This window comes from Megascapheus bottae, chromosome 15, assembly GCF_031878675.1.
Source record: "Megascapheus bottae isolate mThoBot1 chromosome 15, mThoBot2.hap1, whole genome shotgun sequence".
Taxonomy (NCBI): domain Eukaryota; kingdom Metazoa; phylum Chordata; class Mammalia; order Rodentia; family Geomyidae; genus Megascapheus; species Megascapheus bottae.
In genome coordinates this window covers 26,840,123-26,853,273 of record NC_143523.1, presented here as the reverse complement: position 1 = coordinate 26,853,273, position 13,151 = coordinate 26,840,123, and the positions used below count along the sequence as shown (strand labels likewise).

The window sequence follows — 13,151 nt, the reverse complement described above, 5'->3', positions numbered from 1 at the left end:
GGATTAAATAGTAATATCATAAAGCAATAAGAATCACTGTACATGGGAAAATTGACTAGGAAAGCTGGCTTTGTTGGGTTATTATTTCAAATTCTGGGTAACTTTATTACCTTACTTGCATAGTTATTGCTCAGTCAGAGGATCATAGGCTGTGTAAATCATTTTGTTCTAAACTGGTCAAGCTATGAAGTAATATTACGATTTTTCCATATAGGGAGAGTTAGTGGCTCTTATTTTTAACTCACTTTTTCCATGCAGAACTCTTAAAACTCTTGTACTGTATACTGTTGGAAGGATGAGCTATGACTGTTTGCAGACACACAGAGTGTATCATATGTTACTGCTCCAAGTTAGTTAACTTCTTCCAAGTGTCCTATGCCTCATTGTACTTGGTAGTTTAGCTAAAACAGAAGCTTCTATGTACAGTATTGTCTCTGTGTGTACATGCAGATTCGCATAGGGATAGGTGCTCCTTGTAGTAAAAACACAAGGCCTGCTGTGGACAGCTTCATGTCTTCATACACAGCAGCCTGTTCTCTTGCTTAATTTGAAAATACAGTCAGCCCTCCACATCCATGGATTCTTCATCCACAGATTCAGCCAACTCGAGATGACAAATATTTTGGGGGGGAAAATTGTGTCTGGATTGAACTTATATACACTTATATACTCATCTCGTAAGTCCCCGAAGCAACACAGTTGTGAACATAGTGTTTACATTGCATAGGGTATTATAAGATTTAATAAGACAGAGCCCAAGCCTGACACTGGCTGCTCATGCCTGTAATCCTAGTTACTAAGGAGGCAGAGATCTGAGGATCACAGTTCAAAACCAGCCTGGGAACCAAAGTCCATGTGCCTTTTATCTCTAACTAACCACCAGAAAGCCAGAAGTGTTGTTGCGATTCAAAGTGCTAGAGTGCTAGCTAGCCTTGAGCTGAAGAGCTCAGGGATAGTGCCCAGGCCCAGATGAAAGAGAGAGAGAGAGAGAGAGAGACAGACAGACAGACAGACAGACAGACAGACAGACAGACAGCCCACCTCTGGCCAGAGTCTACTGAATGCAATAATTGAGCTGTTCTCTGTGTCTCTGAGTACCTTGCCTTCTGACCACCCTGGACCAATATCTGTCTGACCCTAATAAGCTGTTTGGCTGTCACAGGATGTGGTTGAAGCCATCGATCGTAGTGCCTTCATAACCTCTGATCTGCCAATCATCATATCGATTGAAAACCACTGTTCATTGCCTCAGCAACGAAAAATGGCAGAAATTTTCAAGGTGAGCTCTCCACTAAGAAGTAGAATGAGATCTTGGCCTTTGTCTTGCAGAGTCATCGATATTTATATGGAGCCACTCTGGACCACACCTCAGCTGAACTTTAGGCATGAAGCAGGTCCCATGGACCTGAGAAAGAGGTCTGCCTTGGGATCTTGGCCTTCCTCTTCAGTGGTTTCTTTTCTGCTGGTGCGATCCAAGCATTGGTCTCTGATTCCCTGACCATTTCCAGAAAGCCTTGGGAGATAAGGGGAGACCAACTCTCTAACTCCTTTTGTGCCACAAATCAGGGATACTAGGATGCTACCTGTGTCAGTCATATATGGAAAAGCTGAAGATATTTCAAGATCAGTTACATCCTGTGATTAGCACTTCTGCAGAGGGCTCTACATTGGTGATGACTTGGATACTATGTTAACAGCCTTCTTTCTGCAAAGGACACAGATTTACAAGCTGATAGTCCATGACATTCCAAACGATAGAAGTATTTGTGGAATCGTGTCTCTCAGAAAGGGGGAAATACCAGAAAGGGGGAAATACCTTGGATCTGAAATATCTGACCATGGGAGTTGTCTCCAATACTAATGCCAACATGACTGTAGCCTTCCTTATTGCCTTGGCCTTGGGTTTGATTTTTGTTTATTTTTAAGTTAAAAAATAACTACAAGCCTGGTCTCAGTGGCTCACACCTGTAATCCTGACTACTCAGGAGGCTGAGATTTGAGGATGTCAGTTTGAAGCAAGCACAGGAAGGAAAATCCATGAGATTTTGATTAACCAATAGTAATAGTAATGACAATAATAATAATAATAAGCTGGAGGCATATTTGTGACTGAAGTGGGTCACTAGCCTTGAATGAAAAAGCATGGGGACAGTGTCCAGGCCCTGAGTTCAAGTCCCAGGAATGGCATTAACAAATATATAAAACTAAAAATTGCCCTATTTTCTACCCTCATCCCAACTGATCTCCTATATATACCCTCCTTTTACCTTGCAAACCAGTGTTCAAAAATCTTTAAGAACAAGGTCTGTGGTTCTTTATCGCTTTCATCTTTTGTCTCTGTCCCCATGTTCCCAAGCTTTCTATCCTGACTTTTCAGCCTTGTTGAGAACAGACTGTGTTCACTATGCCCTAACGATTTTCTCCTTTAATGTCCCAGATCCCAGAACATTTTCCTAAAGCATTAGAGGAGCCCCAGCTGCAGAGTAGCCTAGATTTCTTCCTCTATCCTGAGCACCTCTCTTCCTTTGAGTAGGAAACTATGAAGGGAGAATAAACAATGTCTTCCCTACTTTCTCTTCCTGGGACTTACAAAAAAATTTTTTTAAAAAAACAATTCAACGAGGGTAAAGTACCTAATATACTTAGGAAATACAAATGTATATATTATGTATTGATAAAAGGCACTCATGGTTGTTCCTTTATTCTTCTTAGGCTGTGTTTGGAGAAAAGCTGGTGGCAAAATTCTTATTTGAGACTGATTTCTCCGATGATCCAATGCTTCCCTCGCCTGACCAACTTAGGAGAAAAGTGCTTCTCAAAAACAAGAAGCTGAAGGCCCATCAGACGCCAGTGGATATCTTAAAGCAAAAGGTACTCCCCTTGGGCTCAGAGCAAAGAAATCCAGTTCATTTGGATCTTCAGATAGCCTGTTGGATAACCAGGGTTTTAAAATCAATTTCTTATTAAATGATGTATTTGATGTGTAGTTTCCTACTTCATAGATCAACAAATTCTCTCATCCAACTCACCTGAATTTGTACCTTGTAGAATTGTTTCCATAGAGACCATACCTCTGATACTTCACTTATTCTGCCTGAGCTGCTGTGCTCTCTCATCTCTGAAATGAGGGTTGTCAATCCCACAGTGGTTGCTAAAGGATGGGCACACAGGCAGGGGCTCCAATAACAGCAACCCTGAAACCTCAGTGCATCAGAGCAGCATGTGGACCACAAAGTGTTTTACTCTCACCTCATGCACAGAGATCCATGTCTAAACCCCACAAACCCACCTTGCAGGAGGCCTCCAGCCCTAGGATGCTAAGTTCATCTGTCAGCTCTATCTACTCATTCCACAAATGTGGCTACCACAATGACTTGTTCTATTAGGGATGGCATTGCTTTTTCAGACTTACAGAACTCAAGAGTTGCTGTATAAACCCCCCACCCTACACAAAGGTAAGCTAGATGTAGCACCAGGAACAGAACACCCAGATCCCAAACTAGGTTTCCATCTAGAGTTTCGGACTTTTCTCTGTGCCACCACCTTCAAACTTTCTGGCCCAATTCCAGTTACCAGAATTGGGTACGAGACAATTCAATACAGTATTTTGGAACTTTTGCCAAAGGTTACTAGTATAAAAAGAAAAAGAAGTCAAGTCAAATTTTTGATTCAGTTAAGTAGTCAATATGGGATAACCATCAAACCTTCTGAAAGCCTTCATTTGTGGACCTCCCAGGCAGAATCTGACTTTCTAGCCTATGTAATGGTGCTGGAGGAGGAAAATACCAGGAATATGATGGGGAGGGGGCTAAGATACCAGAGTTTCCCACTGGCTATGTTACAAACTAGACATGTGATCCTGAACCACCCAATCTTTTTACACCTGCACTTCTTCAGCTATAAAATGAGAATGTTGTGGTAACTGGCCTCAAAGAACTCTTCTGACATCAAAAAAAATCACAAAAATCTCTTCTGAAGTGAATCATAAGAACCACACATGGTCAAAATGGCAGATGACTCTGTGGACATTATTATCCCACATCTTAGTCTTGTGGGTTTCTTGCTGTTTTTTTTTTCACCAGTCCTGGGGCTTGAACTCAGGGCCTGGGTGCTGTCTCAGAGCTTCTTCTTTGTGCTCAGGGCTAGCACTCCACCACTTGTGCCACAGCACCACTTCTGGTGTAGCTTTTTTCTGAGTAGCTTATTGGAGATAAGAGTCTCAGCCTTCTGCCTGAGCTAGCTTTGAATGGTTATTCTCAGATCTCAGTCTCCTGAGTAGGATTATAGGCATGACCTCTCTTTTCTGAGAAGTCAGGAATATCTCATTATCTGCTAACAAACCAATCCCAGGTTGTTCCCAGATTGTTCACCTCTCCCATAAAAGGGCCACAAGACCCAAATCTGGGCTGAGTTGGGGGCTCCATAAAAATCTACCCTCACTAGTATGGGTCTAAACAGTTTTCTGGAAAGGATTGTAATGTAACAATTCTATTATTTTTGCCAGTTCTAGGACTTGAACTCAGAGCCTGGGCACTGTCCTTGAACACTTTTTGCTCAAGACTAGTGCTCTGCCACTTGAGCCACAGCACCACTTCTAACATTTTTTTCTATTTTTTTTGTGCCAGTCCTGGGGCTTGAACTCGGGGTCTGGGCACTATCCTTGAGCTTTCTAAAAGCTAGAGCTCTACCACTTGAGCCACAGTAGCACTTTTAGCTTTTTCTATGTATGTGGTACTGAGAAATCGAACCCGGGTCTTCAAGGAATCGAACCCCAGTTTTCGTGCATACTGGGCAAGCACTCTACTACTAGGCCAAACTCCCGGCTCCATTTCTGACATTTTCTATGTATGGGGTACTGAGGAATGGAACCCAGGGCTTCATGCATGTTAGGCAAGCACTCTACCACTAGGCCAAACTCCTGGGCCTGCGTTGTAACAATTCTATCTGGAATATACATACATCCTGAACTGTTGCTTCCTTATGGGTGCATTTTTATTACAAAGGTAATGTAACCACATTTGAAAAAGAAACATTCTAAAGCTAACCTACCATACAGGGGTTCTTAACATTAATAATATCTACAGCTAGAACCAAGGGTATCCATGAATAGAAATAGAAATAAGTTAGATCTTTATTTTCAGTCATCGTAGCTGAAATTTAGCATTTCCTTTGATTATAAATGTAGGGAGCAATCCACAGCAGTGTTGGCAGTATCTACATCTTTGTCGCTGGTAGAAATGATACACTCTTTCATGTTACTTCAGAGTTATTGCTAATATTTCCAGGAATTACTATACTCATCATACTTTCAAAAACATTATGTGATCTACCATTCTGTATTTTTTTAACTGGGTTAATAAACTGCTGGACACCCTGGCACATTCCTGTGTTTTTAGCTACTTAGAAGGCTGAGGTAGAACAGCTTGAGCTGGGAGTTCAAGAACAGCCTGGAGATCACCAAAGAAAGCGACAGAGTTAAATAGAGCTCAGTGGCAACTGCTTACCCTAATATGAATGAAGCTCACGGTCCAATCTCAAGCACCACAAAAAAAGATTAAATTATTTTTACTAGAAGTAAACAAATTCATATATTATTTTTTTTGCTAGGCCTGGGGCTTGAACTCAGGGCCTGGGCACTGTCCTTGAGCTTTCTCAAGGATAGCATTCTACCACTTGTGCTACAGTACCACTTCTGGCTTTTGCATATGTGGTGCCTAGGAATCGAACCCAGGGCTTCATGAATGCTAGGTGAGCACTCTACCACTAGGCCACACTCCAGGCCCAGAAGCTCATACATTCTTATAACACAAATTTGCTTTTTAACCTTTGATAGCTATATTCAACACTGTTTGCTTTGTAACTTTCATTTTGAGGGGACTGATGACATGGCTCACTTGGTAGAATGACAGTCTAGCAAATGCAAGGCTCTGAGTCAAAACCCTATTACTGAAAGAGAGATAAAGAGAGAGAGAGAGACAGAGGGGGAATTAAAACACTATTTAGAGAAGGGATGACTATATTTCATCAAGCTCTCAGAGAGGTCTATGATACAAAAAAAGTTCAAGTGTTTCTGTACTGACATTTAATGTCTAGCCTTTTATTAATACCATTGTATGTAATTGTACTTTACACGTATATAAAACCAGAAGATACAGAATTTTATATAATTATGTAGTATATACAATGCAAACTCTGTGTCTTTATTCAATAAATAACTTCCCCACCCCCACAAGTTTCCCAACATTTTCAAGTCTGTTTTATTAATCTGATTTATGGTTCAGATAAAATCTGCTGTAAAAACTTTCTTTAAACGAGCAACTATGCTTTTGGTCTTTTTGTCCATGGGGATTTTAGCATTGTTCTCAAGGTCAGAGGACTTATGATATTATTTTAAGAAGAAAAAAATATTTAGTTTCTTAGCAGAAAATGTTTCAGAATTGATGGGCTGTTTCACGTCATCAGTCATCTGGGACTGTTGCTGGTTTTTCAAACCACCGGAGGATTCTCTGAGCCCTGTACATGGGCTCCTTTGATTATTCTTAAAAGCTCCCAGATTCTTTCTGCTGAGATGCTGCCATACCCTTATTCTTTCTGTAGGAATGTTGATATTCCCCTAAGTGTTGACACTCAGATAATTTCTTTCTCTCTTACATGAATCCTAACAGTGTAATAAACTTTGAATAGCTAAGTTAAGCTTTGTGTGGCAGGTTTGAAGGTTGTAAGTGAAAGCTCAGTAGGTCTTGTGCACAGTTTAATTGGTGCTGTCTTGCAGGCTCATCAGTTAGCATCCATGCAGGCGCAAGCTTCTAATGGTGGGAGTGCTAACCCCCCACCTGCCAATAATGAGGAGGAGGAAGATGAAGAGGATGAATATGATTATGACTATGAATCCCTTTCTGACGGTAAGAGAAACATGGCCCAATGCTGTGTACTTGGAAATTCTTGGTTGAATTTCTTTATCCTCCCACCAACAACCACTACCCTCCCCTGCCTAAAATTAATTCCATGTACCATAGTGTAGCCATCCAGATTATGTAATGTTGACTGAGAGTTTCTGGATCCAGCCAGTTCTGGAGGGCTAGGGAGGGAAGGGGAATCTGTTATCCATCACAGCCACAACTCCAGGAGAAGAGATGTTCCTCAGATGAGCTTCTGGAGGAAGAAATGAAATGAGAGCAGGAAACTCTTTTCCCTATTTCTGCTTCTGATGTGGCTGAGACTCTTGGCAAGAATTTAGACTATGGCTAAATCTTTTCTCCTGCACCACCTGCAGGGGGCAGCATCACTGCTCTGTGCTCTGTTGCTCTCTGTCACGACCTTCCTCTTCCCTCTGGAGTTCTCAAATTACTAAACCAGCCAGACATTTTTTCCTGGCTGCACCAGAAAGAAAATATGTGAGTAGTGGCTAAAGATATAATTTTTAAAGGCCAAATGGATGATGTTAACCTCAGATGACTAATTGTTACGTGAGAATTAGTTCTCAAATACGTTCTATTTGGACTAAATTAGTGTCTTTTGCTAGAGATTTTTTTTTTTTTTTGCCGGTCCTGGGACTTGAACTCAGGGGCTGAGCACTGTCCTCGGGCTTTCTCAGGGCTGGAGTTCTGTCACTTGAGCCACAGCACCACTTCCAACTTTTTCTGTGTATGTGGTACTGAGGAATCGAACCTAGGTCTTCATGCATGCTAGGAAAACATTCTACCATTTTCCCAATTCCCAGCCTCTAGAGATTATTCTTGCTGATAGCATTGTTGATAGTAAACTTTTCATTTCGGTAACTTCTGAAAGGTAATACAATAGTAAGAAAAGTTTCATATATATATACATATATATACCTATATGTGTGTATGCATATATATTTACACATGTGTGTATATATGTATATGTATACACACACTTTTGGGGGGAAACAGTCTCTTTAGTTAGTTCCAGGCTATCCTGGAACTAACAATCATGATCCTTCTGTGTCTGCTTTTTATATAAGCATTACATGTAAAATACGTTGTTTTTATGTAATCATTGTGTTAAATATTCAGATATTCTGAGAATATCAACCATTCACCACTAGCATAAAGACAACTGAGCAGGTTGAGCACAGTGGCTCAGACCTGTAATGCCAGCTATTTGGGATAGGAAGATACTAGTTTGAAGCTAAATTTGGGGAGGAAATTTTTTTTAAAAAACTCAGCAAGAGCCTTCTATCTGGCAAATATAATGTTACCCTTCTATTCATTACAATAAAAATATATGAAAAAAACTCAGCAAGACTATCTCAATGAACAAACCATGGACTGGAGGCCTGGTTCAAGTGGTAGAATGGCAGCTTTGCATGATGGTATATATGCTTGTAATTCTAACTATGTAAGAGATACTGGTAGGAGGACTCAATCTGAAGCTAGTCCAGCAAAAGCATGAGAAGACCCTATCTGAAAAAGTATTAAAACAAAATGGGCTGAAGACATAGCTCATAACACACACACACACACACACGCACGCACGCACGCACGTGCGCACACCTGAACTACCTTATTCTAAGCATCTGTTTCTCACTTTCAAGTTGTCTCCAATTATGTTTCAGTTCAGTGATTCTCCATCACTGGTGACAGGTCAGTCATATAATTCCAAACAATGTCTATTCACTATTTTCCTTTTCTGGTAGTTGACTGTTTCATAGCATTATTGAAGGCCAACTTATTTATCTGAAACTCTTCTGAGATCATAAGAAGATATGGAAGAAGTTAAAACCACTTATTTACAGTCATTCCTGAAAAGTTGCAAGAATGTAGACATCTTTATAGTGACTTACTCTTTTCTTCATGGGCTTCTGCTACCATTTTGCTGATATCCCAGAGAACAAAATTAATCCAGCTATGCAATGAAAGCCACACATAAGACATCAACTCCTCCTGGGATAGGATCTGTCCCAGTAAGAAATTAATCCACTGGAAAATAGATTTACTGCCAGTCACAAATTATTCCTGTGGTTTTAAAAGTACCTTTGAGAACAGGGAGAAAGAAGCTTTGAAAAATTATAAGTACTTTTGATTTGCTGCTAACAAAAATAAACAGGTGAGGAAAATATCTTTCAATTGGGAGAGTAAAATTTAATCCTCCCCCTCTAGATTTCAGGTTTCTTTTTAAGTCTGTATGTCCTGGGTTGGAGTATCAGTGGAAAGTGAGATCCCACTAGACTCTGCTCCAGTGTTCTGTGAGATGTCCTTTCATGGCTGTCAGCCTGAGCTCCCTTTGATATGTCCTAAAAAGACTATGCCACCTGTTTGGTGATATTGTCTTCCCGCTTCCCACATTTCTGATCTATGACAGCTAAAATCCACTATTTCCTATTGTTATTGAAAGATCCCTCTGACTGGCTAATTTCCACACACACCTGGTGGGAAGCTTGTCCGTAGGTGACTATAAATGCACTTTCAGTGTTAGGTTTAGTGCCTCACTCATCTCCGTTTTCCTCTACCATCTCCACTTTCTCCAGCTGGAATGAAAAGAAAATAGAATCCTGCCCACTGTGGGAAGTACATAAGAAACCCCCAAAGGTTTCTAAGTCTCATGTACTGATGAGTCCCTTTGAGAATCAGATGGAAGTTCCCAGCTGCTTCCCAGAAATGAATGTGGCCTCAAAGTTCTACATAGAGTGGCAGACATTCCTCAAGCCTCAGAAAGCCTTCAAGAGAATCCCAGGTTAAGAATCCGTCTCTCACACCAGGGTGCCCAGATTCTCTGTGAGACAGTTTTAGTCCTCACTGTCACCACAGCACAGTGAATGAAGGATTTAATCTAAAAACACCCTTGGGATTGTAACAATGAGATGATGTTTAGCTCCAGAATTATTTCAAGAGAACTCCACACAAGTTTCAGATAAGGATTATGCAGATAGGATTATTTTTAAGAAATTGGCACTCTGGGCCTGGGAGTTTGGCCTAGTGGTAGAGTGCTTGCCTAGCATGAATGAAGAACTGGATTCAATTCCTCGGTACCACATACATAGAAAAAAGTCAAAAGTGGTGTTGAAGCTCAAGTGGTAGAGCCCTAGCCTTGAGAAAGCCCAAGGACTGTGCCTCAGGCCCTGAGCCCAAGCCCAGGACTAGCAAAAAAAAAAAAAGAAAGAAAAGAAAAGAAATTGATACTCTGCCTTTTGGATAATTTATTTTATTGAATTTCATTGAGTTTAATGAAAGAAACTACCTTTGTTATTTTCCTTGGCTAATTTTGAACCTACAATGTGGTCCAAGTTTGACTTTACAACTTAATGTGGATATATCCTAGGTCAATGATTGCATGAGTCTAACAAATTAGTTCATTTCTGTTTACTTGAATTAAAGTTACTAAAGTATTTATGACCCTCTATAACTGAAAATCCTGAGGAGCATGAATGTGACAGATGTGATTAGCATTAACAATATTTGCCTTTCTATCATTGCTAGTTCTTGAGTCCTGTAATACTCAAAATATTAAATCTACATAATGCTTTATTGATTTATTTATTTTTGTCTGTCATGGGGCTTGAACTTGGGTCCTGGACACTGTTCCTGAGCTCTTTTTGCTCAAGGCTACTGCTCTACCACTTTCAGCCCGGGCACCACTTCTGGTTTTCTAGTAGTTAATTGGAGATAAGAGTCTCACGTTCCTGCCTAGGCTGGCTTTGAACTGAGGTCTTCAGATCTTAGTCCCTTGAGTAGTTAGGATTATAGGCATGAGCCACCAGTACCTAGCTAAATCTGAAAAATGCTTCTTGTTCTATTTATCTTGTAATTTGAACTACTGTTATTTATACCTCATTTCATGCCTCAGTTTTAATTGATCTTGCTTTTGTCTTAATTCTCCTTCTTTGTCTACCCTACTGATTCTGTTTTTCTGTAGCAGATATCCCTACTGCTTCCCCTGCTTCTAACGGTCAGGAAGGTAAACAACATTTGAACTGCACATTTCTAACTGCATGGATATCTATATTCTGTTTCCAGTTTCTCAGTCTGATGAGCATGAAGTTACAACATTTCTGTGATGACACACGAAGTAAAATGATTGATTCTGTTTGCCTCTTGCCCACCTCGCATGGCCTTCACTTACTACCAGGCTATTTTGATCTAAGCATTTGGGGGTCTCATGAGATAATAAATCTTGAGTGAAAAAATTAGCTGTCTTATATTCATTTTAAAAGAATATAAGTATCTTATGTCTCTTTCACTCTCATAGTCATTAGGAATTAAAATGCTAAAAAAAAGCCAAGTCTAGACTTATCTGTCATATGTAGACTATTTACACACATGTAGAGTCCTATTATCATTTAACATTAGTAACGATCGTGAAAAGCTTTCCAATTAATTTCACAATTGTGAAAACTTTGCATTTGTAAATAATATTAACCCCCTCTCCTCCCGCCCACACACACTATTTTTGACACTTCTCAATACTAAGGAAGCAAAACACTTTCCTTTCAAAATGGGGCTAATTAAATCATGTGCCTTGACTTGTAAATCTTTCCCAGATGTGTGTGTCATCAACCTCCTGACACAGGATGGCACCCACAATGTTTGCAAAGTTCCAGTAGTTTGTATGAAAATGAGGCTTTGTACTTAGAGTATGTCTATATGGCACCCAAACTACTGGTCAATGAGTCTATGGAAAGCAAGTTAAATGCATCAACCCTAAATTTAAAGGCTGCTACTAGCCATCATCTTGGAACCATGTAGGCAGAGCCTCACTCTTGCAGATTAGTATGAGTATCTGGATGTCGTCACAATGATATATATGTGTAGTCCTTAAAGAAAGCATCTGGTTCTTTTTCACCAAAGCCTGCTAACTCATTTTTTCAGACAACATTCTGGAAGACAGACCTGAAAATAAATCATGTACTGACAAGCTTCAGTTTGAGTACAATGAAGAAATCCCCAAGAGGATAAAGAAAGCAGATAACTCTGCTTACAACAAAGGAAAGGTGAGCAAATGTCTCATTACTCAACTTGTACCATGCTTACCACCCCTCAAACCCATGGAACTCTTGTCTCATTCAGGTGAGAGTCTATTCCCTCTCCAGCCCTACCCTTTTCCTTCTGTCTTACTGTCCCCTAGATTTCAATGGTAACATAATATGAGATGCCCCCCCACACCTGCCACTTGTGATGGCTAGTGTCTCACCCAACCAAAGCCTTCCAAAGATGTATATTGGCTGCCACCGAATGGCACAGGAGGTGGTTGGGTGATGGAGATCTATTTACACACAAAGGCAGAACAATGATCACACTATGCTACCAGATAATCAAGGACATGCACTCAGGGAAAGTGATGTTTGGGAAAGAAGATCTGGCTAAATGTTCTCTTGGCCTGAATGACAAAAGCTGTTGGTTGTTTGGGGAATTATAACCTTCTTGGATGACCAAGAAGGTTAAGTGGGATCAGATTGTATGTTAACAGAATACCACAGACACATTAGCTACCAGACCTGTCCCCAAATGCCTCACAGCATGTAGAAACTGAAAAGGTCTACAGACATGTTTGAAATACCAATGGTGAAGGACAGTGGATGAGATGGGTCAAAAACTTGAGCCATCACAGATACATAGTCAATCAGTCCTCTCATAATTCAACAACTGTACATGGACTCCTTTACATAGAACACAGTGTGTTTGCCCAGAGGGATGTGATGGATGAATTCGACTCATTCTTTGCTCTCAGAAAGCTTTATCTCCACGTGCTAAGGCATGAATGTGGATAAATACTACGCAAGTGTCCACATAGGGAAGTACCCATAGAGATATTTGGTAATTCAGAAAGCACATGGCATGTGCCTTCCTGTAAAACTATATGGTTTCTTGTTGATAGGTTTATGACATGGAACTAGGAGAAGAGTTTTATCTTCCTCAGAATAAAAAGGAAAGCAGACAGATTGCACCAGAGCTTTCTGATCTTGTCATCTATTGCCAAGCTGTGAAATTTCCAGGTAAGAATATCAGTATTATCTATACCACTTAAAGAGGCAAGAGGATAAAAGAATACTAATTGCCTAATTAGATGTATGAACACTCCAAGTAATTAAAATATGTGGCTAAATTTAAAAAGTATAATAACCTTTTAAATACTTAAAAATTTGCTTTGAAGTATATGAGGGGGAAAATGCTATAAAATGTTTACTTTCAGAC

At 40.2% G+C, this 13,151-nt stretch overlaps 1 protein-coding gene across 1 annotated transcript in view; it reads left to right on the top strand.

Annotated features, from left to right (window-relative positions):
* Plce1 (phospholipase C epsilon 1) overlaps window positions 1-13,151 on the top strand; it is a 224,578-nt gene that overhangs the window by 186,013 nt on the left and 25,414 nt on the right. Inside the window, exons 17-22 of the mRNA XM_090346226.1 lie at window positions 1,163-1,279; window positions 2,713-2,871; window positions 6,773-6,902; window positions 10,879-10,917; window positions 11,829-11,950; window positions 12,835-12,952. Of these exons, the coding sequence (XP_090202352.1) occupies window positions 1,163-1,279; window positions 2,713-2,871; window positions 6,773-6,902; window positions 10,879-10,917; window positions 11,829-11,950; window positions 12,835-12,952 (685 nt within the window). The remainder of the gene's footprint in view (window positions 1-1,162; window positions 1,280-2,712; window positions 2,872-6,772; window positions 6,903-10,878; window positions 10,918-11,828; window positions 11,951-12,834; window positions 12,953-13,151) is intronic.